The sequence below is a fragment of the Drosophila ananassae genome, chromosome XL (genome assembly GCF_017639315.1).
Source record: "Drosophila ananassae strain 14024-0371.13 chromosome XL, ASM1763931v2, whole genome shotgun sequence".
Lineage (NCBI taxonomy): Eukaryota > Metazoa > Arthropoda > Insecta > Diptera > Drosophilidae > Drosophila > Drosophila ananassae.
Genome location: NC_057931.1, coordinates 5,725,068 through 5,749,848, shown reverse-complemented (window position 1 = coordinate 5,749,848; position 24,781 = coordinate 5,725,068). Strand labels below are relative to the sequence as shown.

Genomic DNA, 24,781 nt, shown 5'->3' with positions numbered 1-24,781 from the left:
TAATCGTTTTGAGAATAGTTTTTTATGGAATATAGTTCTACATTACAAAATAGTACTTTTAAAACAACTGGCGATAGTTTTGGATTGATAATATATAGATGATGATCATTTTTCATAGCTGTAAGTTTATTTTTAAATCAATGTAAAAAAAGAGAAATCTATATATATACATAAAACACTATATATAATAAATGAACATTTCTTTATATCTTTTATAATCCTTAATAAATAGTTTGTTGCATATCGATAGTTTTCTTCCATCCCTAGTGACATCAGAGGTTTAAAAATATCGATGACCAGTGCTGCGCAGCGTCGCTGGCCAAGTGCTGCAAAACACAACAATAATTCCAAAGAGTGTTCTGTTCGGTCGGAATTTTTTCATGTGCCCGTGCAATTAAACAAACTATTTAATTCCCCCATTGCACGCCCACATACATACGCCTGTATGTCGCGGGGATAATAAAGCATTCTCGATTATCGAACTGTTGCAGTCGCTGCGTGAATGACCATTTTAAAGTTGTTCCTTTTGGTTCAAAACGTCGCCGAGAAGGTCAGAATCAGAAAAATGTACACAGTTTGTGTGTGCCAGTGTGTGTGTGTGTGTGTGTGTGAGTGAGTGTATGTGTGTGTATGATATAGGGAAGAGGGGGGTAGGAGTACAATTGTGTGAGTGCGCAGAAAGTTATACAGCTGGCGTATGTATCAGCGAAATCAGTAAATAACAACTGTGATAAACGGAAAAAGGCGGCTTAAACGCCTCTAAAAAAAAAACACGCCCCCATCGCCCGGCCCCAGTGTCAAATATCGCTGCAAGGGTAAAAAAAAAAAAAAAAATCAAGAATCGAGAATAAGAAAAAAAAAAAAAAACTGTGTGGCAAAATGACGTGTTTTGCGCTAGTGTTGCCACTGACAACAGCCGCAGGGTTGGTTGTCACAGCTCCGTTTTGATTCCCATTCGAACGACTCGACCGAGTACCTGGTGCGGAATATATATATATACATATATTATTCCAGTGACAGAAATACGTCTGAACTTTAACCTCGACTTGAATGTGATGCATTAATTAAGTATATTTGGAGGTGGCATCTAGCTAATATCCTAATCACATCCGCCACTTGGCAACCCTAGACCAAAAAAAAAAATAGGCCTCGGCGCACTTGGCAACTCTGCGCGGCTTGTCAGCCAAAAGGAAAAAAAAAAAAAAAAAAAAAAAAAACTGAAAAAAAAACGCAACTCTTTTGCGAAATGTGAAGCCACAGGGAAATATGCCAATCTAACCAACAGCTATAGCTCCACCACAACCACCCAGTTACCCAGTTGTTGTTGTTGTTCCACTCCCCCTGCTGCTGCCACAGCTGTCCGCATAACCGCAACAACAACAACAAGAATAACAACACCAAAAGGAAGAGCAAAAAAAAATTGAATATAATCGAATATCCTATACCCTGTATTGGTTTTTATTGAAATTTTTATACAAAAAAATTATAATTTCTGGCAATCTGCTCCTGAAACTCTTCTCCACTTTGTATCTTAATCCTTGAGATACTCTTCCATAGCTATTATCCCGATAAGTACACCCATAGTCTGATAATATATCTATTAGATATTCCTTTAAAATCCTGATATCCTGACAAGGACTCCCTCTGGGGATAGAAAATGGCATCCTGCTGTGAAGCATCATACTTTGTACACATGTCCTAACCTCCCACTTCCATTTCGACAGAAGCACGAGCACAAAACAGTAGCACAGTATTAGCTGTGGGCTGTGGCTTGAAATCCGCATCCGTATTCCGGGTGCCAGTCCCCGTGCTCGCAGGTGCTCTCCGGTAAGGACGCACTTTAGATGCCACGGGTGGAAGGAGGGCGAGGAGCCTGAGCCCAGGACTAAAACCTGTCACCAGCAGAAGGATCAACAGTAACTGAGGCACAATAGAGAATCCATCCCATCCATAGCCTGTCCATATATATCGCGCAACGCAAATCGGAAGCAGAAGCAGACCAGTTGCAGCCACTGTGGCGTCCGGACGGCGCCTTGGCAGCTGTGCTACCTGAGAATTAGCGAGAGGAGCAACCAGGTGGCAGGAGGACACGACGAGGCAGCAACAGTTTGTAAGTATCTCTCGGACTAAACTAAACTAATCCGGGTAATCCGATAAATCCCAAATCCATTCAATCGCAGGTTCGAGGAATTCGAATGGCATTTGGTTGTTTCGCTAGCCTGTTGCCGCGTTGCATGCCACAACAAAAAGATGAACAATGAACAAACGGCGTCAGCATCGGACATATCGGCGGAGCGGATTGCGGCCACTGGAACAGGATCAGCAGGAACAGGAGCAGGTGGTGGGTCAGCGACAGGCGTTGGAAAGTTACCCATTCCGGACACGCCCATCGTCTCGATTGCATCTGGGACGATGAGCGAGAGCACCACCACAACCACCTCGACCAAGACGACGCCGACGCCGTTCTCCCAGGAGCAGCTAATGACCATGATGTCTCACCATGTCGCCGACGACGAGTCAGAAGCCGATGGAGAGCGACCAAAGGATGCCAGTGAGGAGATGGAGCCATCCAAGTCAACAACAGACGACAGCCAAGGAGTAGTTGGAGAAGCAACAGCTGCTCCAAAACCAGAACCAGCTAAAAATCATATAGAGTCCAACAATAGCAGCAGTAGTAGTGGTGACCCCGCGAAGTCAACCTCCCCTAGTAATAGTCATAACACTAATCACGCCACCAGCGAACCGGCACCGTTCTCGCAGGTCTTCGCCCTGCTGGGGGACACTCCTGGCGCGGAGCTGACGCGGCCGGAGCTCAGGTGTCGGCAGTACGGGGCCACCGCCAAGGGCAAGACCCAGGACGACCAGAATGTCGGCAAGCGACAGAAAAAGAAAAAGGTGAGTTCAAAATTTTCCAAAATATCGGTGTCTTTTATGTTTTTTTTTCTTAATTATTTTTTTTTAAATTAAAAGATTTAATAAATATAAGTTAACTATGTGTATAATTTGTATTTTATGTTAAAGAGGGGGTATCTTTATTAAGAAATTATTAAATATTATTTCTAAACTAATTCTGGTTATGGTGAGGATGGGATTTCTATTCGATACTCATTATTGACTAATTATTTTCCAATAAAATAATAAGTGCTAATTTTTAAGCAATTTTTTTTGATAAAAAAGGGTTTTTTTTTTTTTAAAGAAATATTCAAATTAGGCCGGGCGAAATGGAAACTATCGAATAATCATTCCAGAAATTGGGGGGTTTTAGTGGGGACACAATCCATCAGGTTGGAAGAGAATTAGCGGTGAGAGAGAGCGATGAGAGAGAGGATGTGGCGAAAAGAGCGCAAGCTAGTGGCGCAGTCGTGGAAGTGTACCGTTAGGCGCAAGCCGGCACACAGGCGCCTTCGCACGTTCCTTTTTGGATCATTGGAAAGAGTTCAGTCTTCCAATAAGGGTGCTCCGAGTGTTATTTTGTTTCTTTTGTTTTAAAAATATTATTAAAAATAAAATATTTTCTTAAAAAATAAAAATAAAAAATATATGTAAATCGGAAAGAAGGAGAAGCATAAACCGCAAAGCTTTATCTAAACAGAGCTCATAAGTGACAAGAAAAAAAAGAAAAACCACAAAAAAAAAGATTTAATTCCCCGTTCTTGGTGTTTTTTGTGTTTTTGAGTTTTTTTTTAATTGGCTTTTGGCTTGGAAGTGTTTTGGAAGGGCATGTGTTTTTTTTGCACCAACTTGCAACGCCCATTTTGAGGTTAGGTTCTATGTGTGTGTGTGTCTGCATATTTCTTAAAAAATTTAAATATTTTTTTAATTGATTTTTTTTTAGACAAAAAACCATGCTTGGGAGGACAGCGATTTTAATGATCTCGACGACGCATCATTGAAGAAGCTACTGGAGGAGGCCTACTGGTATCGCAATCCTGGCGACAGGAAGAACAAGAGTGAGCGTTTTCTGGTGAGTATATCGGTCCGATCTCGGATTCAATATTGTTATTATCGAAGGGGGCGTCTCTTCCCTTCCCCAAGAATCTCACATAGCCCCATAGAAACTGGCTGATGAAGCAGATTCTTTTTGGAGTAAACAATTGGGGGATGGGAAGAGGGCTTTTTGAGTCTTGAGTCTGGAAAGTTATCTAATCATCTCATTTCCTTCTCCAGCAAATGCTCAAGAAGGCCGAGTACGACGAGGAGATCTCTTATCGTGCCATCAAAACCTGCCTCACACTCAATCCATCGGCTTTAGCAGCCACCGGTGTCTCATCCGCGTCCTCATCATCAGCAGTGGCCAGCACCAGTACCAGTGGAGCTGGTGCAGGAGGAGGAGGGAGTTGCAATCAGTCTGCAGGGAGTCATCAGTACCATCACCACAACAACAATAACAACAGTAATAGTAACCATCAGAACGCCATAAATTATAGGCAGTCGGGAACAGATACACAGAACCGGCATAAGCAGGGCGGATCCCTGCAGGATCTCGTCGAGGCGACGCACCGCAGCGAGCTGGCCACCACATCGGCGGCGGCGGCGGCAGCGGCAGCGGCGGCAACGGCAGCCACCCAACGTTTCAACTGTGATTACCAGCTAACTGGTCGTTCCAATCGTCGCCAGCATCAGAATCAGCATCAGCATCAGCATAACCAAAACTCCACCATAACCACCTCATCCAGCAACAACAACAACAACAACAACAATAGCACCTCCAAAAAGATCAAAAACTCATCAGTTTCGGGACGACAACGTGAAGGAGGAAGTCTACCCAGTAGTGTCAATAATATAGACGCAACAGTGATGGATTCGAAGCATTCGAAACAACAGGAGATGGGGGGAGAGACGGCGGGTGCCTCGAGAGGATCGGGCAGCAGCTGCTGCAGTTTGCCCAGCCAGCTGGGGGAGGTGGACAACTGTACGCTGACGGCCCAGTTCCTGATGGACGAGGACGACGGCAGTAGGCCGGTGAGACGCGATTACCTCCTGGAAGTGAGTCCTAATTGGCTTTAATGTCCCTTATCCCTCCACCCTGTCCTTCAGCACTAATCCTGTTAAGGTTCCACCACTAATTCCTCGATTTATTCTTTTCACAGCACTTGGAGAAGCATGCGCCGCCCACTCCCCACTCGATGACCTTCATGGGCGCCAAGCTGCTCCGCGAGAGTCTCGCCAACCAGCAGCAGCAGCAGCAGCAGGAGCCTTCGAGCCACCAGGGAGAAAGTGGTGAGGGTGCCGCCTACAAGGAGGCCTCTGTCGAGGATCCAGTCCACTTTGCCGTCCTGGAGAACCAGCTGCAGCAGCAGGCCTACTACCTGGCCGCCCTCACCGGCCAGTTTGGACTGGGCATGGACCAGGAGCAGAAGCGCAAAGTGGAGGCGGGCTATGTCTCCCTCAACGACAACTATACAGCCTGTTCGTCGGTCTACGGCGGCGGTGCTGGATCGCTGCCAGCTTCCGAGTCCGGCAAGGCATCCACTTCGTCCTCCTCGGCCAACTCGGCCTCGCCATCGGAGGCGATGGGCGGCGGAGAGCTGCGTCCGGCGAAGATAGGACGCATGGTTTCGGCAGCTGCCTCCGCGGCGGCTGCCTCTCTGGGTGGCAAGGCCACCACGGTAAGTGGGGGATATCCCCCAGGACCAGGAGGAAGACTAATAATCTCTCCCTTTTCCAGCGCCAGCTGGACGAGAATGGCAACGCTCTGGGTGAGGGTTATGGAGGAAATAATGGAAATGGTAGTGCCGCCAATGGGAATGGAAATGGGAACCAGTTCACCGCTTTGATCACTACCACGGTGGGCGGCAGTGCCCCCACCTCGTCGGCCGTCCACCGGCAGATGCTCTCCACCGGACCGAACACCACCACCACGGCCATGGCGGCGGCGGCAGTGGCCGCCTCCTACAGCCAGCTCCAGCAGGCACCGGGCAGCGGTGCTGTAACCGTGTCAGGCGCTGGATCCGGTCTAGCCCAGCCCAGCACCAAGCTGAAGGCCAAGAAGAAGTCGCAACAGGATCGAAATACAAAGACCGTTGATGTGGAGTCGCAGGCCGGCTACCGGGGCAAGGATCCTGTCGAGCAGCTGGTCAAGTACATTGAGAACGATGGTGCCGGAGGTGGGGGTGGCAACAATGCGGCCGCCCAGCAGAAGAAGAAGGAGCGCAAGAAGCAGAACAAGCTGAAGAAGAGCAACTCGCTGGAGGAGTTGCGCAGCTGCTCCAAGATGGAGGTGGACGATCTGAAGCGCCAGTCGGCCACCACGGAGATGATGCGCCAGAAGAAGGGTTCAAACAATGGGCCATCATCGGGTTCTTCTGGGTCCACTGGCCCTTCCGGCACTGGCAAGCACAACTCCTCCTCCGACATCAGCAGGAACAGCGGCAAGGAGCAGCAGTCTCAGCCCCAGGCTGTGCCTGCACCTGTCCAAGTGCGTGCCGGCAACACATCGGCCGGAGGAGCGCAACAGAGGAAGGGGGAACGCCGCTCGTGGGGCACCGAGGAGCTGCAGTACCTGGGCAATGACCAGGAGGTGGCGGCCACCTGGTCCGAGCCGGAGAGTCTCGGTCAGAAGCTGCCGCTCGCCCTCACCCGCATGTCCGAGCTGGACGCCCTCAACACTGTTCTCTCGGAGACCGCCGAGTTCCATGTGGTGACCAAGAAGAAGAAACCAAAGAAGCAGCGGGCGGTGACCATGGATGATGCCGCTGTGGCAGCTGCCGCCCACACTGGGGGCAATCTCCAGAGGATGCAACAGATCACCAAGTCGGCATCCTCCAATATGATGTCCCAGCGGATGCACTGCTACACCCCCTACAACAACAACAACGGAGGCAGCAATGTCGGAAGCGGAGGCTACTACAAGCAACAACAACAACAACAACAGTACCAGGTGGGTGTCGGGAGGAGTCTCTAGAGGATCAGAATCCTTCTAATTGTAATCCTATCTCTCTTCCAGTACCAGGACCAGCACCACCAACAGGGCCAGCAGCAGCAGCAGCCCCACCACCACCACCACCACCATCATCACCACCACCATCATCACCATCATGGTGGATCGGCGGTGGCCAACCAGGTGGACAGCTCCCGAAGGAAGTCCACCTCCTCGATGCCGCCCTCCGAGAAGTCCGATTCCAGTGACCTGGACTCTGTCCACTCGCTGCCCATCCAAACGGGCAAGAAGAAGAGCCTGGGCGGAGGTGGCAACAACAAGCAGAAGGGTGGAGGAGCCACCGGAGGAGGAGGAGGAGGACAGAGTGCCTCCTCCAAGCCGGGCAAGCAGAGCAGCCCGTCGCCGGCGCCCATCTCGTATGCGGACATTGCCCGGAACAAGCAGGAGGCGATGAACAATGCCATTGCCAGCGACACAGAGCTGGAGCTGGGCAAGAGCGGCAAGTCCAAGACCCGTCCCGACTTCCCAGAGCTGCCAGGACCGGCCTCCTCCGCGTCAGCGGTGGTCAGCAGCGCAACTCAGCCGGCAGCCGGCGGCAATCCCGGCGGCCAGATCTCGGCGCCGTCCTACTCCCAGAGCCTGAACGCCACGCCCGGCGGCAGCAGCAGCAGCGACGCCGAGGCCAGCTTCACCTCCCCGGAGCTGCCGTCCTGCCAGGCCTCCATCCCGGCGGACATCGCGAACATTACCATCGTTGGCAGTGGCGGAGGAGCAGGAGGTGCAGGAGGAGTAGCACCTTCGGTGGCCAGCTCCGCCAGCACAGGCTTCACCCCGTCACCGCCGGCGCTGCAAAAGTCCAAGAGCGTGGAGCACGATGCCAGCTACAGTTGCACCAGCAGCAACCTGGACCAGCAGTACCCGGCGCTGGAGAAGACCGTCAAGCGGCACAGCACCAACAATGTGTCCCTGACGGTGGCGGTAACTGCCACGCCCACAACCACCGCACACGCCTCCACCCCGGGCTGCTCCAACTCCACCTCCTCCTCGCTGTACAATTTTGCGGCGGCGGCCAAGCAGTCGGCCATTTCTACCTCAGTTCTAGGAGCAGGCTCCTCCGCCTCAGCCTCATCCTCGGCCTCGTCGTCGTCGGCGTCCAGCACCTCCTCGTCATCATCGTCGTCGACTTCCAAGCTCAAGAGCAAGTCCAAGGAGCTGTCGCCGAGCAGCAGCGGCAAGAAGTCGTCCTCGGCGAAGCCTAGTCAGGATGAGGCTCCAGTGGCCCACAAGGTAGGTATCCTCCAGAATCTCCCATTGGACTATCACTAATCCCTTTCTCCTTGCAGGCCACCACCAGCACAGCCACCAGCACGACCCAAAAGTCAACGGCCGCCACCCAGACGGAGGGAGCCAAGAAGCTGACGATGAAGTCCAGTGGCGGAGCACTGGAACCCACCGCCGGACGACGGGCAGTGATCATCCTGAACGATGACCGTGACGCTGCCGGTCGTGGCAACAACGAGTTCATCTTCGGGGACTTTAACGAGGACGAGCTGAAGCTCTTCGACGACAACGAGGAGGAGGAGGAGGAGCAGGAGCAGGAGCCAGAGATGGACGAAAAGGACAAGGAGAAGGAGAAGAGTCTGAGTTCTTCCAACAAGCAGCAGCAGACGGAGACACAAACCGAGCCAGAGGTGGACTCGAATGAAGTGGAGCTGGAGGCGGAGGAGCAGGACGATCCGGAGGAGGAGGAACAGGAGCAGGAGGAGGATCGCCAGCCGAGGGCCGAGAAACATAGACCCAACGAGGAGCAGCTGAACGACTCTGGCACCGCATCGGATGTGGTCAACAGCTCGGCCAGCCTGGACATGCTCTCGATATCCGCGGAGGCGGCCCAGTCGCCGTCGAATGCGGCGGCCACCGCCTCCTCCTCGAGCGCCGTCAGTCTGATCAACTCGTCCACGCCCTCGGCCAGCGCTTCCAATTCATCGTCATCCGTTTCCATATCTTCCACCGCCTCCGGTTCGGCGGCCTCCTCGTCCTCGGCGTCCTCATCCTCATCGGGCAATGTGGGCGCCTGCCTGGCCTCCGTTTCCGGGATGCTGGCCAATCAATCGGCCGATAGCGGCATCTATGCCGCCGCCAATACGTCCGTGAAGGAGCACGTCAATCACTTCCTGAGCAAGGCCAGCAGCAGCGAGGAGATGCTGCCCTCCAATGTGGCCGCCATCTCCATGCAACAGCTGGAGACGTGCAACGACATCGAGGCGGCCATCATAGCCGCTGCCCGGGCAGCTGCCGCCGCCAGGAGCACCAGTTGCAGTCGCAGCAACTCCCAGGAGTCCAAGCCGGTCCACCACCAGGAGCGGATCAAGAATCCCAGTGGCAAGGCGGCCGTCTACATGGCGTACAATGACGGGGACGAGGAGGAGGATGAGGAGTGCCTGCAGGAATTGAGTTTTATGGCGGATATGCGGGCGGATCCTGCCACGCCCACGCCACCAGAGGGAGTAACTGTCCTACCGCCATCGCAGCAGCAGCCGTCCTCCACGCGACCGGTGATGATGACCAACACGGAGCTGATAGTGGACTACATAGCCAACAGTGAGTAGATCCCTTTCCCTAAAAAGGATAATAATAATTGACCTTTGACCTTTGATAGCCTGGAATGCCATTGCCAATAGCAAGTATGTGACGTACTACAACGAGCAGGAGCAAGAGACTTAGGCAGGATCAGGATGCGAGGATCAGAATCAGAATAGGAGTTAAGAGATGGATCTGATGGAGGAGCAGATAGCTATCAGTGTTTGGATTGCATGTCTGGCCTGGCTGGCGTTGTCTACTACTACTATTATTATTATTATTATTATTATTATTATTATTATTACACCATATTACCCCCTATTTTTTTTTTTTTTGTAATTGTTGTGCTGGGCCATCATCGTTTACACACACACATATATATATATATACCGATTATGCGCATGCATTATAAATAATTGCTATAACGATACGCTTTTATGCTAAATAACGGTCTAAAGAGAGAGAGAGAGAGAGAGCGGCGGTAGATCTATCAGAGCAGTACCCCCCCTTATAGTGTGAGAGAGAGAGTGTGTTTGAGTGCATGCCGTGTGATGAGTGTGAGTGTGAGTGGCATAGTTATAGGAACTAAAGAGAGTTTAGGATATAGAGAGAGAGAGAGACAGTTCTCCCAGCTGTGAATTATAGAGAAGAATCTAACGGGACAAGAAGAGAGTCAGAGTCAGAGTTGGAATATTTATTAAAAGTTGAAAGAATTGGAATGGAATTTGAGCATTTGGGATCTGCTTTTTGTTTATAACTGTACTTTAGACACAACCTGCGGGCTCCCTACCATACAACAACAACTACTACTATTAACTATTACTCACTTATGATTACAATTGCCTATTATTATAATTATAATTATTATTTTTTGCCTTTGTTTTACAAAAAAAAAATCAAGAGAGAGAGAGAGCGCGCGCTCGAGCTAAAATATTTAAAAAAACAAAAAAAAACTAAAAACTAATCTAAAGTTTAAAGTTTTAAGATTAAAGTCTTAGTTGGTAGACCGAGTCGCGTGTAAATATTTAAAAAAAAAAAGAAGAAAAGAAAAGAAAAGTAATTTGATATTTCGATTGCATTGATAAATATTAAATATTAAAGAATATATATTATATTTAAGTGTAAGAGAGATGGAGGGTGTATGATAATGGAATAATGGAATATTTAAAGGATTCGAGTAGGTCCTTAGCTCCGGCTAGCCATAAAGAGGATAAAGATAAAGGATACCAGATTCTAAAAACTATAATGCACTTACGAAAAATGCCGCCGTTTAGCTGAGAGACAGAGAGTTAGAGAGTTTAAAATTAAACACTAAATATTACATTTAATATTAATAATTTAAATGAGAAAGAGAAGGAGAGAAAAAAGAGAAAGAGAGGGAAGAAGCCGAGCAGAAAGAGAAACAAAGTAGGCGTTAAGTGAACTCGTAGCATAAAAGCGCCACTAAATCGCTATATTTCTAGGAACTAAAATATATTATATTATATATAAACGCGTATATATATATATATTTAAATATTACATTTTTTTTTTTGATAATGCAACGTTAACCGTTTAAAATCGATTAATTCTAAGATGGAAACAATGTCAGAAAAGAAAAGAAGTTAAGCCGATAGTGAAGAAGAAACCTAAAAAATCTATTTAAAGCTTAAAATTAAAAATTAAAAATGAATGCCTAAGCCTAAGACCCGGATAAAAAATGTCAAAAATAAATATGTTTTCAAATGTTTTGCTTCGATATTGCTCTCCAAAAAAAAAATGATATATATATATATATATTCTTCAATTAGTATATATATTTAAGTTTGTTGTCGTCTGTCCCTTTCTAATTCATGTCCTGTCATCCGTAAAAACAAAAAAAAATAATAACTTGAAACAGAATCAAAATAAAGCCACAGAGAGAATAAATTTTTAACTAAGTTGCAGGGAGGATCTATATATATATATATATATATAAATTATAAAATATATTAATGAGTATATATATTTATTTGTACCACGCCTATTAAGGAGGATCTAAGCGCATTACGTAATATAGAACAACTAAGTCAAAAAAAACAAAAAAACTAAGCCAATGTACACTGCAACAACTTTTTAGAAACAATTAAAAAACAAAATAACTATATAATATATAGTTATAGTACATTATATATAATAATAAAAAAACAAAATAATTGTTGCTACAACAACAAAACAACAAAAAACGAAAAACGAAAAGTTTGAAAAAAAAAAATATTAAAAAATAAAAATTGAACTTAAATTGTACGCTAGGATCGTAACTAAAAACTAACACTGAAATATTATATATAAAAAACAAGAAAAAAATAGTTGTATACCGAGAAAAAGAAGAAGAAAAAAAGCAAAAAAAACAATGTTTCTTATGTGTGTGTATTTATGTAAAATATATATTGTAGTTGTGTGTATGTGTATATAAATAGAAAAATGTGACTCTTAAAAAAAAATGCAACCAAAAAAAAAAAAATAAGAAACAAAAATTTACAGAGTAAGAGGATCAGATTGGACAGGCACATTAAATCAGGAATTATTATTTTTTTTTTTAATCCTCTCCCCCCAAAAACTAAATAGTAAGGATTTGTTTTTTAATAATTATTTTTTTTTTAAATAATATCCTCGAGCTTGGAGTTTGGAGTTTTGAAGCCGGAAACCAAACCAAACACTAGAATTTGATTTATCGTAGCTAGCGGTATTTTTTTTTTATCGAAAAAACCAATAACAATTATCGAAATAATCGAAATAATCTTATCGGATGTTCAAACTGGCATTATTTTCGTCTTTAGTGCACTTGTTGAGTTTGAAATACAAGAACATAATTATTGAAAGAGAAAAAAAGAAATAATTAGTCGAGAGATCACGGCGGGAACTATAATCATAGATATATATACACATACATATGTACTCCTCGACTACATACACTACTTCTGCCGATCCCCCCCAGGCCCAGATCCCTGTCACCCCTGACCCCCATCCCCCATCCCCTAAACATAACTTATACATACCAATATTTGTACATGCGAACGGAGAAAAAATTAAATTAAAAAAAAGCGACAAAAAAATTAGTAAGCGAAAGGCATTAGAATTTAAAGGCGGTACAGTCCCCTCAAAACACACAAAAAAATAAAAATGAAAAAAGAAATGAAAAGGTCCGATTACCGCGATTGCCCCGTTTCGATCAAGTATCGATAACAGCAACCTATTTCTTCGGGAAATCGACATTTAATTTAAAAATGTGTTTAAAATATAATATACTGGAGAGAAGTGTATTTCTGTCGAGAATCGAAATAAAAATTAACAAAAAAAGATCAAGAGTTCAAATTACTTGAGATTAGAGGTTATTTGATGGTAATCGAAATCCGATTACTACGATTATATCGAATATTTTTCCAAAGTGCTGGATTTCCGCACCTGGCCCACATCCATAGCTATATCTCAGCCGATTCTCATCCGATCCTTGAAAGGAATACCTTAATCGATTAGTGGATCGATTTTCCATCATTCTGCATCAAAATCCTGACACAAAATATTTTTTCAAAATTTCTTCAATTTTTGTGGTGGATCCCCTTCAAAATGCTGGATTTCCGCACTTGGCCCACATCCATAGCTATATCTCAGCCGATTCTCATCCGATCCTTGAGCGGAATACCTTAATCGATTAGTGGATCGATTTCCCATCATTTTGCATCAAAATCCTGAGAGGAAATATTTTTTCAAAATTTTTTAAATTTTTGTGGGGGATCCCCTTCAAAATGCTGGATTTCCGTACTTGGTCCACATCCATAGCTATATCTCAGCCGATTCTCATCCGATCCTTGAGCGGAATACCTTAATCGATTAGTGGATCGATTTCCCATCATTCTGCGTCAAAATCCTGAGAGGAAATATTTTTTCAAAATTTTTTCAATTTTCGTGGGGGATCCCCTTCAAAATGCTGGATTTCCGCACTTGGCCCACATCCATAGCTATATCTCAGCCGATTCTCATCCGATCCTTGAGCGGAATACCTTAATCGATTAGTGGATCGATTTCTCATCATTCTGCATCAAAATCCTGACACAAAATATTTTTTCCAAATTTTTTCAATTTTCGTGGGGGATCCCCTTCAAAATGCTGGATTTCCGCACTTGGCCCACATCCATAGCTATATCTCAGCCGATTCTCATCCGATCCTTGAGCGGAATACCTTAATCGATTAGTGGATCGATTTCCCATCATTCTGCATCAAAATCCTGACACAAAATATTTTTTCAAAATTTCTTCAATTTTTGTGGTGGATCCCCTTCAAAATGCTGGATTTCCGCACTTGGCCCACATCCATAGCTATATCTCAGCCAATTCCCATCCGATCCTTAAGCGGAATACCTTAATCGATTAGTGGATCGATTTTCCATCATTCTGCATCAAAATCCTGACAGGAAATATTTTTTCAAAATTTTTTCAATTTTTGTGGGGGATCCCCTTCAAAATGCTGGATTTCCGCACTTGGCCCACATCCATAGCTATATCTCAGCCGATTCTTATCCGATCCTTAAAAGGAATACCTTAATCGATTAGTGGATCGATTTCCCATCATTTTGCATCAAAATCCTGAGAGGAAATATTTTTTCAAAATTTTTTCAATTTTCGTGGGGGATCCCCTTCAAAATGCTGGATTTCCGTACTTGGCCCACATCCATAGCTATATCTCAGCCGATTCCCATCCGATCCTTGAGCGGAATACCTTAATCGATTAGTGGATCGATTTCCCATCATTCTGCGTCAAAATCCTGAGAGGAAATATTTTTTCAAAATTTTTTCAATTTTCGTGGGGGATCCCCTTCAAAATGCTGGATTTCAGGACTTGGCCCACATCCATAGCTATATCTCAGCCGATTCTCATCCGATCCTTGAGCGGAATACCTTAATCGATTAGTGGATCGATTTCCCATCATTCTGCATCAAAATCCTGACAGGAAATATTTTTTCAAAATTTTTTCAATTTTCGTGGGGGATCCCCTTCAAAATGCTGGATTTCAGGACTTGGCCCACATCCATAGCTATATCTCAGCCGATTCTCATCCGATCCTTGAGCGGAATACCTTAATCGATTAGTGGATCGATTTCCCATCATTCTGCGTCAAAATCCTGAGAGGAAATATTTTTTCAAAATTTTTTCAATTTTCGTGGGGGATCCCCTTCAAAATGCTGGATTTCAGGACTTGGCCCACATCCATAGCTATATCTCAGCCGATTCTCATCCGATCCTTGAGCGGAATACCTTAATCGATTAGTGGATCGATTTCCCATCATTCTGCATCAAAATCCTGACAGGAAATATTTTTTCAAAATTTTTTCAATTTTCGTGGGGGATCCCCTTCAAAATGCTGGATTTCCGTACTTGGCCCACATCCATAGCTATATCTCAGCCGATTCCCATCCGATCCTTGAGCGGAATACCTTAATCGATTAGTGGATCGATTTCCCATCATTCTGCGTCAAAATCCTGAGAGGAAATATTTTTTCAAAATTTTTTCAATTTTCGTGGGGGATCCCCTTCAAAATGCTGGATTTCCGGACTTGGCCCACATCCATAGCTATATCTCCGCCGATTCCCATCCGATCCTTGAGCGGAATACCTCAATCGATTGGTGGATAAAGATTCAGATCGATCTTGAAAGAAAAAGACCATTGTCGGAACTGCATTTTTCATAGGAATCCGAATTTATTTGAAAATGTTTACAATGTCACTAGCTGGCAAGAATCGTATATTCGTGGAAAATGAAATAATAAAATAATAAACAAATCAACAGGAAGGGCATCGCATCCAGCTTCCGGCCTCCGCTAACTGTATAGATTTTGAGAAACGAACCATTCAGGAGGCTTGGCCGGAAAGTGGAAACGGAGACGCATGAGGGACATGATCTGGAAATGGGATTAGGCCCGAAGGCGACTGCCCTGGCTGGCGGCGATGGACAACTGCTTGCGGCGCTTGTTGAGACGGATGAGGGCGTCGACGACCATGTCGATGGCCATGTTACGATCACCGCTGATGAACATGTTGTCCAGGTGGTCGCAGAAGGACTCGAAGCGACGCTTCTCACGCTCCTTGGCTGGCATCCGGGCGACGGTCTCGTCCTCGTAGTAATCGGCATCGAACTCGAACTGCTGCTCACGGAAAATGGTAAGAGGATCGATCTCGGTATTCATCACCTTCACCAGTTGGTTAAGCAGTTGGAACTTGTAGGTCTTCACCGGACGCACCTCCCTGGCCCGGTACTGCGGCAGCCGAGAGCGGCTGGGGCGTTGGGTTTGCGGCGCCACCGGACGACGCTTCTCCTGCTCCCTCTCCCGGAGCATCGATAGCTCGTGCAGGTGACGATAGTCGTCGATCAGGCTCTTGCGGGTCAGGCCCACCGATGCCAGTTCCTCGTCCGAGAGGCGATCCAGATTGTACAAGCGCTCCAGAGTCTCGTCCTTAAGCCGGCAGATCCCGGCGAACTTCAGTTTTCGCGACGTGGCCTTGTCCTCGGGTGTCTCATCTGGTGGCGGAGTCTCGTCCATCAACTCATCGGCCGACTCATTTGCCGGCTCTTCGGGGGTCTCCTCCGGGGTCTGTTCCTGGGGTATGACTTCCGGTATCTCCTCGTGTATGATCTCTGCGGTGAATAGGGAAAGTGCCACCGGATAGCGCTGTGGCTCCGGCATGGGGAATGCATCGTGGAAGTAATCTATCGGTCCGGTTGGATAGTATGGCTCTTCGGGAATCGGATATAGGTAGTCATCTTCTTCGTCAAAGTCGGTAACCCTAATGGGCGGCTCGGAGTGTGGTACCGGCTGGGCCAGGAGGACATAACCATCGTGATCGAATTCCACAGCCGTGTTGAATAATGAGAATGGATTGTGTAGAGATGGACCGCGCCATGGTAGTGGAGATTCCGGTCGGATTAATGATGCTGGCGAAAGAAAACCATCCGGCAGGTCGAACGCCTCCGGTGGCACAAACGCTCCGGGTGCTACAAACGGCTCAGATTGTCCAAATGGTCCTGGATTGACGAACGCTCCAGCCGGCATTAACGGCTCCGGTGGCAGGAACGGTTCCGAAGCACCAAACGGCTGTGATACCCCAAACAATCCCGATCCAAAGGAGTCTGGTGGTAGTAGACTTTCTGGAATCTGAAGTCTTTCTGGAGCGGTTTGGATCGGATCGGGAGTTTTTGATCGCTCCACTGACGGAACTAGTGGCTCCGGAGCAACTGGTGGTACTTCCACGACGACTGGAAGTGGCTCTTCAGGAACTGGTGCCTCCTCGGGAACCACAACTGGAACCATAATGTCTTCATTTTCTTCTGGGACATCAGCATCAGTTTTTGGAATAGGATCCATTTTATTTGAATCAGTTGTGACGTCAGTGGTTTGCTCATTTTTAAATGTATTTTCAATGGTGGCTACTGCGGCGACAGAAGGTCCTGTTGGATCTAGATCATTCGGTGTAACGGGATCTTTTGGGATAACCTCACTTTCGTCGGTTGATGGAACTAGTTCCTCTCCTTCTTGGGGGATAATTTTCTCCTCAGTTACAGGAACAGGAACAGGAACTCCTGAAGTAGCAGCAGCATTTTGAGGATTTAAATCATTGTTGAAAGCGGCATTCTCGTTCAATTCATTAAGTGCAACTGTCATAACAGCTTCGGCTAATGGAGTTGGGGTTTCTTTGCCAACTAATTCTTTAGTTAGTGGTTCATTTGAACAGGATTCACCGCCGGTATCGTTCATTTTGATGTTAAGAAAATTCAATGGAAAAAATTTACCGGCTAGGAATTTTAGGTGAACGTGTTGGAAGCCAGATGTGTGTATTCTCGAATTTGGTGACAATGTGATCAGAACGAGCACCGATTCAGCTAAGGTATATTCCACCAGCTACTTTGTTCAGAGAATTTCAGATCAATAACCACCTAGTGCCAGGAAATCTGAAAGTACTACTGGTACTGAACCCACAGTCTACTTTGTAATAACAATTCTAATACAGAGTCTACTTTGTAAAGCTACTTTTACTACAAATTTCTTGTTATTTTTTGAAAGTAAAGACATTTAGGCCCTTTTTTGGTTTTTAAATTAAGGAAAAAATGAAATTTTGTGATTTTTAAGACTTTAAAATGTTTAGTGAAAGAATTCCCGCTTATATATCTAATAAAAATCACTCAATATCATTATTTTTCATATTTTAAGATCTTGCATTTCAAATGATCCATTTAAATACTGTTATCGATAAATCGGTTGAAAGCTTTTTGCCGCCATGGCAACGCCAACCGCCATAGCAAAGCTTTCTTTGTCGCGGCCAAGCTGGTCACACTACAAAAGCACTGATTCACTTGGTTTGTTTGTTTTAGCTGCGATTTCTTGATATGGTCTTGGAGAATTAAAAGGAACAACAGGTGATCAAGATGTCAGAGGTGCGCATTAGACCGCGCCAGGTGCTGGTGTTGATCATAGTGTTCCTGGTGGTGCTGATGATGGTCCACAGGAACGGGAAGCGCACCTGCCAGGGCCCGGACTATCTGCAGGCCATCTACGCACAACAGCAGGCGGACACGTTGCCCACTATTTACGCCATAACGCCGACCTATTACCGTCCCGCCCAGAAAGCAGAGCTAACCAGGTAAGTGACAGACTGCCACATCGTACAGAGTTGGAAGTAATACCTTCTTCGACCAGGCTATCCCACTTGTTTATGCTGCTGCCCCACCTTCACTGGATCATTGTGGAGGACTCCAACACCACAACGCCACTGGTTAAGAATCTGTTGCAGCGCGCCGGCCTGGAGAAACGTTCCACGCAGCTGAACATCAAGACGCCGCCGGAATTTAAGCTGCAGGGCAAGGATCCCAATTGGATCAAGCCGCGGGGCGTGGAGCAGCGCAACCTGGCGCTCTCCTGGCTGCGCAGCCACGTCGACGTGGACCGGCACTCCATAGTGTTCTTCATGGACGACGACAACTCCTACTCCACGGAACTGTTCGCCGAGATCAGCAAGATCCAGCGCGGCCGGGTCGGTGTTTGGCCCGTGGGCTTGGTCGGCGGACTGATGGTGGAAAAGCCGATCCTCAACGAGGATGGCACCCAAGTGACGGGCTTCAATGCCGCCTGGCGACCCGAGCGTCCCTTCCCCATCGACATGGCCGCCTTTGCCATCAGCATGGACCTGTTCATCCGGAATCCGCAGGCTATCTTCTCGTACGAGGTGCAGCGCGGCTACCAGGAGAGCGAGATCCTGCGGCACCTCACCACACGAGATCAGCTGCAGCCGTTAGCCAATGCTTGCCGGGATGTGCTCGTCTGGCACACCCGCACCGAGAAGACCAAACTAACCGCCGAGGTGGCCCTGCAGAAGCAGAACAAGCACTCTGACGCCGGCATGGAGGTGTAACCGGGACGCCTCAACGATCCTCTGCGATCCCTGCTAGCTGTATATACATAGCCGCCTCGACTTCTCAGCCCTCCAGTTAAGAACTTAGTGAATTTACTTAATGTGTTCGTCTCCGCACTATTTTGGAGTGTCGATCGATCCAATCCGCCAGAGAATTTAGCAACTACTGAGCAAAAAGTGCAATAACTATATATCCTAAGTAAAAAATTACTATTTTGACTATACTTTATGTGAGTTGTTCGATTGCCTGGCTGGAATATCCAAAAAAGACACTCCTACTATGTATTAGCCAGAGTTTCCTCATTTGTATTCTAATAGTTGTACGATGCTCAAATCAAAGTTGTAACATATCTGTGTAAAGTATTTAAGAACGGTAGGGAGGATTCCTTTGAAGCGTTATTCAGATGCACCCCAAATAAGTTAACTTAATTTCCTCCTTTGTATTGGTTTTAAAGCTTTTATGTCAAATACTCAAATACTTGTCAAAAGATTAAGTCTAGACTCTGTAGAGCTTGCCCAGTTCTTCCCTCCAACTGTAAGCTTCCCAATTGTGCCTCCTGTTCTAAGCAAATAAAACGAATTTTCGTTGAAAATTAAGACTAGTAGAGTGATTATTTCGATTATTTTGTACTTTTATCGAAGCCTATCGACATTGAGCCTGAGAAGCCACTAAAGACTAGGCTTGGAATTATTATATTTTATAGAATAAATACAAGATTCAGCAAAAATAACTAATTTTCATTTTAAATTCGAGCTTTTTAAGCGATTATATCGATAATTTTCTTTATTTATCGCATCTATTAGAAGTACATCTCTAGAAACCTCTTCTCCTGTAACGGAACTTAAAGTTTTAGAGTCCTTTTATCGAAACCTATCGATCAGATCCACTACACACCCCGATTAAAAAGACCAGGCTTGAAATTATAGTACAGTAAATACGATTTATTTCCCCCGTTTCAGTTTCAGTTTCAGTGTATAAATTACCATCAATTTTGTTTAGTTCTCATATAAAAAGCTACACTCTTGCCGTCGAACAAAGACCAATCTGGTATTTTGGAATGCATATTTTGAATATGCAAACGACTGTTATTTGGCTGGCAAATAGTTACTTTCCAAAAAACAATTGCATCCAAATTCAAATTCAAATTTAAATTTAAATTTTCAAATTCATATACACATATATAATATATAATTACAGTGTGTGTTGTCCTTTGGGTAGCCGTTTTGTGGGTTTTTGTGGATTTTAATTCGATATAGCTTTTTATAGTATTATTATGTATATATATATTTAGGTAAAAAAGCTCTGACAAGGCAACTGAAGCTACAAAAGCTCATTGGCAACAAACAGAAGATGAAAACAGGGATCACTACGCAGGATCGGGGTAGGATTTGAAATAAAAATGCGCTTTCCTGGGGATACATACATACATACATTCGCTTCATGTGTATACATATATATATATATTTAATATATTATTTAATTTTTTTTTGCAGATTTTTTTTCATAAATTTTTTATTATTTTGTTTTTGTGTAGAAAAAAAAAATCTTATGAATAACTTTAAATACATTGTACATACATACATATAGATTTCTTTATATATCCGTTATATTAATGCGTTCATTTTTTTGTTTAGATCTCTTAACTAGAATTTGTTTAATTTTTACATACATAAGAGAATTCTTTTTTTTTTAACATAAAACTGAGCGATTTGCGATTTGTCGATGGAAGTGGGAATTTTTTGGGATGAAAGATGTATAAATGAAACGCATTATGTTTTGGCAATCTCGTAGTTGATCATCTCTTTTCCCCTAAAACATAGTTTTAAGTTTACTTCCGGTTTTACTTAGCATTTTTCTTAACTGTTTCCTGCGAGTGTGGTGGTATGAACCGGAAACGGAAACAGAAATCGCATTTGCAAGCAGTGCTAAGCAGTTTTTTCAAATTTCATTTCAACATTAATGTACATTGAGCATTTTTCTTGTGGATTACACATTTTGGTGGTTAAGTATATAAATTACCAATAGGAAACCAAGGATTTCTATATATTTCTTTTCCTTTTTTTTTGTTTTTTTATAAACTAAATATTCAAGTCCATTTTTGTTTTTAGGTTTTTAAGTTTCAATTTTTAATGTCATGTTCTAGAAAGAAATGCTCGCAAGTCTTTTGTTTCAGCGTTTTAAGTACTACGATTTTATGTTTTTGGGGCTTCCATGCAAAACTTAATGTTTAAACTTATTTATGGCATGTTTAAGTTAGTTATACTAAAGAAATCGTTATCATTCCTTGCGGCTTACATGCATAAATCCCGTTCTCTTCGCTTTAACTGCTAAATAAATGTAATTTTTGTTTGTAAGGCATTAATTTAAGATTTTTTTTTTTTTGTTTTTATATTTAACTTAGGCTAGGTTCTCATTTCTACTTTTCATTATCCTTAGTTTTCATTTGATTTTGAAGTTTTTTGTTTTGTTTTTTGTGACTGAGGAGAAACAAAGCAAATGCAGCGATTTAAAGAAAAAAATTATTCAAACTAGAAAATGAAGCTTGGACTCCTTCGAAGAGTTATTTGTTTCGCGGCTTAGAGTTCTATGTGTTAGATGCATTAGATATCGTATGTATTTATAGTAAGACATTTAGTTAGATTAACGCTGTGTGTACGAAAGTAAATAAAACCAATTCTTTTCAGTTTGCCAATCGAATCTATCGATAGATCCCATCGATAGTCGATAGTTCAAGTGATCGCGTTCCCCCAGTTATTTGGCTTTGGCTTCTTCTCGCTTTCTTATATCCTTTTCATATATCTCTTGTAACTGTTGTTTTTGTGCTTCCATTTGGCGATCCTTGCCTTCGGTTTCTATATATTTTTTTTTTTGTTAACAAAAAACTCGTTTATACCGCCGAGTTCTTGCCAATTATTTCTCCACTGCGCGAATGCACGAAGCGTCCATCGAACTCTATGGTGGAGTTCTGCTTGATGCTGCCAGTGGGCGTGCGCAGCGGTTCCTTTTCATCCCTGGGGAATTATAGAGAAATTTTAAAGAAATTTATTAGTAATGTGATAAAAAAATAAATGAAAAAAGGAAAGTTTAAAATTGTAACTACCAAAACGCAGCCATGCAAAAGCTGTCTGCTACGCATGCAAGCAGTGTGTGAGAACTGCTTTGCCATCTACAAGCACAGGATACTCACCTTTTTCGGTTTTTAAAATTTTTTTAATTACATTTTTAGCTAAATTACTACTTTTCTTTTAAAAAGGGGTGACACACCAACTAAATTGTATTAGTTTTTAAAGAAATAACATTTTTGAACAGTTTTTATTAGCAATAATCTTTCTTTTCTTCTTTTTTTTTTACTTTTAACTTGACTTTTTTGAAGTTTAAACTCAATACGACTTGATTCCTTTGCTTTGTTTCCAAAATGAAATAATTTAAAAGATTTTAAACTAATATTTAACAAAAAGAAAGTATTTTTTTCTCAATATTTGTCAATAAATGTCACACCCTTTTTTTAAAATAAAATTTCAAAATTCAACTTCTAATAGTGGCATGCAGTGAGGATGACTTATGAGCTAAAGTGATAGGTGACAGGATGAAGGGATTACAGTTCATGAAAGGACACTACAGAGCAAGAGGACAAGCAGGCAAGAGGATAAAGCAGTAGAGCGGAAACGGAAACGGAAACTGAAGCAGGATAACTGAAGCGGAGAGAGTGGTAGAGAGAGGTACGTACAATGGCGATGTCATGGGCGAACCGCCCAGTTTGACGGGCGGCGGCAGTGGCAACGGCGACGGTGGCGGCTCCTTTACCAGCTGGCCACTGCAATAAGGTAGCGGAAAACGCCAACCATAAAGACTGCTTGGTTAGATGGTTGGTTTTTGGTTCGATTTCGTTTGTTTTTTAATTTTTAATTTTTTTTTTGGTTGGATTTATTTGGATTTTTATTTATTTTTTTTGGATGTTTGGATGTGTTTTGTTTTTTTGATGAGTGGAATAATACATGATGAGGTTGATTTAGTATCGAAGAGAGTAGATAGCATGGAGATTGGGTATGTAAGTGACAACAATAATGAAACGAAGTGTACATATGCTTGTGTGTTATGACGGGGGGGTTTTTTTTTTTTTGTAACAATTAACATTTAGACTGTTTTCTCATCGGTTATAGATTTAATAATAAAATCTCTTAAAAATAGCCAACAGAAACAAATAAGCAAAAAAAAATGTCAGTGTTCTTTTGTATTATTTTCTAACAATTGTGAAAAAAATTGTGTGTTCTTTGTGTTCTGAATTTTGAATTAAATTCAATATTGCACTAAAAATAGTTGATGGCAAACGAAAATATAACAATTTGGAATTTTTGTACACAACTCTGACGGTCTCAGACGGATATCAGGGAATTGCGATTGAACAACAAGGACTTGGGCCGCGCATAAACCCAATTGTATTCAAAGTCCTCGCGCCTGTGAGTTTGGCTTTTATTTTTGATATTTTTTGTTAAAGAATGGATGCCAGGATGGATGCCGTGGTGGGAGGAGAAAAAAAAACACAAGCAGAACACAAAAAGCAAATGTTAAATTTCTTTCTGACTTTAATTCCGATTCGGATTTTTAGTGCAATATTCGTTTCATTTCGTCTCGTTGCGCTTCACATTTTCCAATTAAATCAAATGGACAAAGAGAATTATAATCCAAGAAATTTGTCAATCGATTATTTATCGAAAATATCGATAAAATAAAATTTTAACTTGTTTTTAGATAGATCTACTCCAGTTTTAATTCAAATTAAACTTTAGTTCTTTAGAATTTTAAAATACAAGCTACTTGCCTATCGAAAAAAATCGATTTATCGATTGTAGATATTTCTAAACCCTTCGATTGATGACAGTTTCTTGTGATTATATTTTTCTGTGCCAGAATTGTTGAATAATATTTAAGAGATCTTCGCTTACCTGCCCAACTTGGCCTCGTCGTCGATCTCGGAGGGCGATCGCTTGGCCCGGCGACACATGGTGGCCATGACGCCCATATGGACGGTGACACAGCAGAGGAGGTCCACCACGAAGAGCAGGAGGAGGACACCGCCGACGGCAATGCCCACGATGGCTGCCGAGGAGAGGACTGGACGTTCGGCCACCTGGATGACATCGATTCCTGTTTTGTTTGTTCGGCGTCGGGATTAGAGGTGCAGCAGCGCAGGATGCAGAAGGATGTGCGAAGGATGCGATGTAGGTGGGTGGGTTTTTGGGTGTTTTGGCAAATGGAATTGGAAATGGAAATGGAGAGGGGGAACAAGTGTACTCGATTAGTAAAATGTCATTCGTATTCTTAAGGCTAGGTGGTAGGTGGTAGGTACTTTCCAGCACCGATCTTAGGTCAACGCCTCCATTTAAAAGCTAATCTTACGGCTACACTCTTCGACTTTCTCTCTAATTATTTTTAGTTTATTTTCTCTTAATTTCTGGTTAATTGTTTAAACATATTTTTTTTACATTTTTGTGTGTGTATTATTTTTTTTTTATATTGTGGTGGAAATTAAAACGGAATTAGTCGGAACTAAAGGTTAAAAATAACAATAAATAAAGCCAATAATACTTGTAGTAATACAATACAAAATAAACCAAAAAAATCGGGGTTTACGAAATGAATTTTCAAATTCCAATTGACATAACATGAAAAGCAGTTTCAAACAAGGCAAAAATACAAAGTTTTATTTCCAGGGTTGTCCATATCGAAAAAAGTGTGGGCGGGAAAGTACAAATAAAGCATGCAGCCAGGGTTGGGAAAAATAGTGGGCGGGCTTTTTGAAAAGGGGGCATGGGTTTTCGCTCAGCACAGAGAGAGATAGAGATAGTGTTTTTTTCAAAATTATTTATTTATTTGGTGAAAAATAGTAGTGAGTGAGAGAAAA

The 24,781-nt window shown here is 43.6% G+C and overlaps 4 protein-coding genes across 11 annotated transcripts in view; 2 read left to right on the top strand and 2 right to left on the bottom strand.

The window, feature by feature from the left end:
- The first annotated feature begins 294 nt into the window (after nucleotides 1–294).
- Nucleotides 295–12,457, top strand: LOC6503471 (pneumococcal serine-rich repeat protein). 3 transcript variants are annotated; one of them, XM_001964282.4, is made up of 10 exons: nucleotides 295–550; nucleotides 1,725–2,110; nucleotides 2,181–2,895; nucleotides 3,836–3,964; nucleotides 4,168–4,986; nucleotides 5,091–5,609; nucleotides 5,669–6,880; nucleotides 6,947–8,167; nucleotides 8,224–9,481; nucleotides 9,540–12,457. In XM_001964282.4, exons 3-10 carry the CDS (start codon nucleotides 2,251–2,253, stop codon nucleotides 9,602–9,604), a joined length of 5,868 nt encoding a protein of 1,955 aa, XP_001964318.1. In that variant the 5' UTR covers nucleotides 295–550; nucleotides 1,725–2,110; nucleotides 2,181–2,250; the 3' UTR covers nucleotides 9,605–12,457. The 3 variants fall into 3 exon arrangements, with proteins under 3 accessions (XP_001964318.1, XP_032308696.1, XP_014760951.1); XM_032452805.2 differs by having other exon boundaries at nucleotides 295–815; XM_014905465.3 differs by lacking the exons at nucleotides 295–550; nucleotides 1,725–2,110; nucleotides 2,181–2,895 and adding an exon at nucleotides 3,338–3,760.
- Nucleotides 12,458–15,152: 2,695 nt separating this feature from the next.
- Nucleotides 15,153–17,390, bottom strand: LOC6504172 (titin). The gene has a single exon (XM_001964281.4). The coding sequence runs from the start codon at nucleotides 17,225–17,227 to the stop codon at nucleotides 15,389–15,391; it is 1,839 nt and encodes a 612-aa protein (XP_001964317.2). The 5' UTR covers nucleotides 17,228–17,390; the 3' UTR covers nucleotides 15,153–15,388.
- A 381-nt stretch (nucleotides 17,391–17,771) lies between these two features.
- On the top strand, nucleotides 17,772–19,475 carry LOC6503472 (galactosylgalactosylxylosylprotein 3-beta-glucuronosyltransferase I). The gene is made up of 2 exons (XM_001964280.4): nucleotides 17,772–18,110; nucleotides 18,167–19,475. Exons 1-2 carry the CDS (start codon nucleotides 17,896–17,898, stop codon nucleotides 18,876–18,878), a joined length of 927 nt encoding a protein of 308 aa, XP_001964316.1. The 5' UTR covers nucleotides 17,772–17,895; the 3' UTR covers nucleotides 18,879–19,475.
- Nucleotides 19,476–20,954: 1,479 nt separating this feature from the next.
- Nucleotides 20,955–24,781, bottom strand: part of LOC6492919 (fasciclin-2) — a 72,083-nt gene continuing 68,256 nt past the window's right edge. For 2 of the 6 annotated variants that reach the window (XM_032452928.2, XM_032452929.2), the window contains 3 exons: nucleotides 23,823–24,024; nucleotides 22,607–22,729; nucleotides 20,955–21,890 (listed from right to left, as the gene is read on the bottom strand). In XM_032452928.2, coding sequence (XP_032308819.1) covers nucleotides 21,767–21,890; nucleotides 22,607–22,729; nucleotides 23,823–24,024 — 449 coding nt within the window. In that variant the 3' untranslated portion in view covers nucleotides 20,955–21,766. The remainder of the gene's footprint in view (nucleotides 21,891–22,606; nucleotides 22,730–23,822; nucleotides 24,025–24,781) is intronic. The other 4 variants (XM_014905717.3, XM_001964278.4, XM_014905716.3 and 1 more) reach the window with 2 other exon arrangements.

What these genes read in the sequence shown, in the direction of transcription:
- LOC6503471 (XM_001964282.4), top strand. Translation starts at nt 2,251, where the DNA reads ATGAACAATGAACAAACGGCGTCAGCATCGGACATATCGGCGGAGCGG. An exon ending in GACGCGATTACCTCCTGGAA is followed by an intron (nt 4,987 to 5,090) that starts GTGAGTCCTAAT and finishes TTCTTTTCACAG; the next exon opens with CACTTGGAGAAGCATGCGCC. An exon ending in AGGCTCCAGTGGCCCACAAG is followed by an intron (nt 8,168 to 8,223) that starts GTAGGTATCCTC and finishes TTCTCCTTGCAG; the next exon opens with GCCACCACCAGCACAGCCAC.
- LOC6504172 (XM_001964281.4), bottom strand. Translation starts at nt 17,227, where the DNA reads ATGAACGATACCGGCGGTGAATCCTGTTCAAATGAACCACTAACTAAA.
- LOC6503472 (XM_001964280.4), top strand. Translation starts at nt 17,896, where the DNA reads ATGTCAGAGGTGCGCATTAGACCGCGCCAGGTGCTGGTGTTGATCATA. An exon ending in CAGAAAGCAGAGCTAACCAG is followed by an intron (nt 18,111 to 18,166) that starts GTAAGTGACAGA and finishes TTCTTCGACCAG; the next exon opens with GCTATCCCACTTGTTTATGC.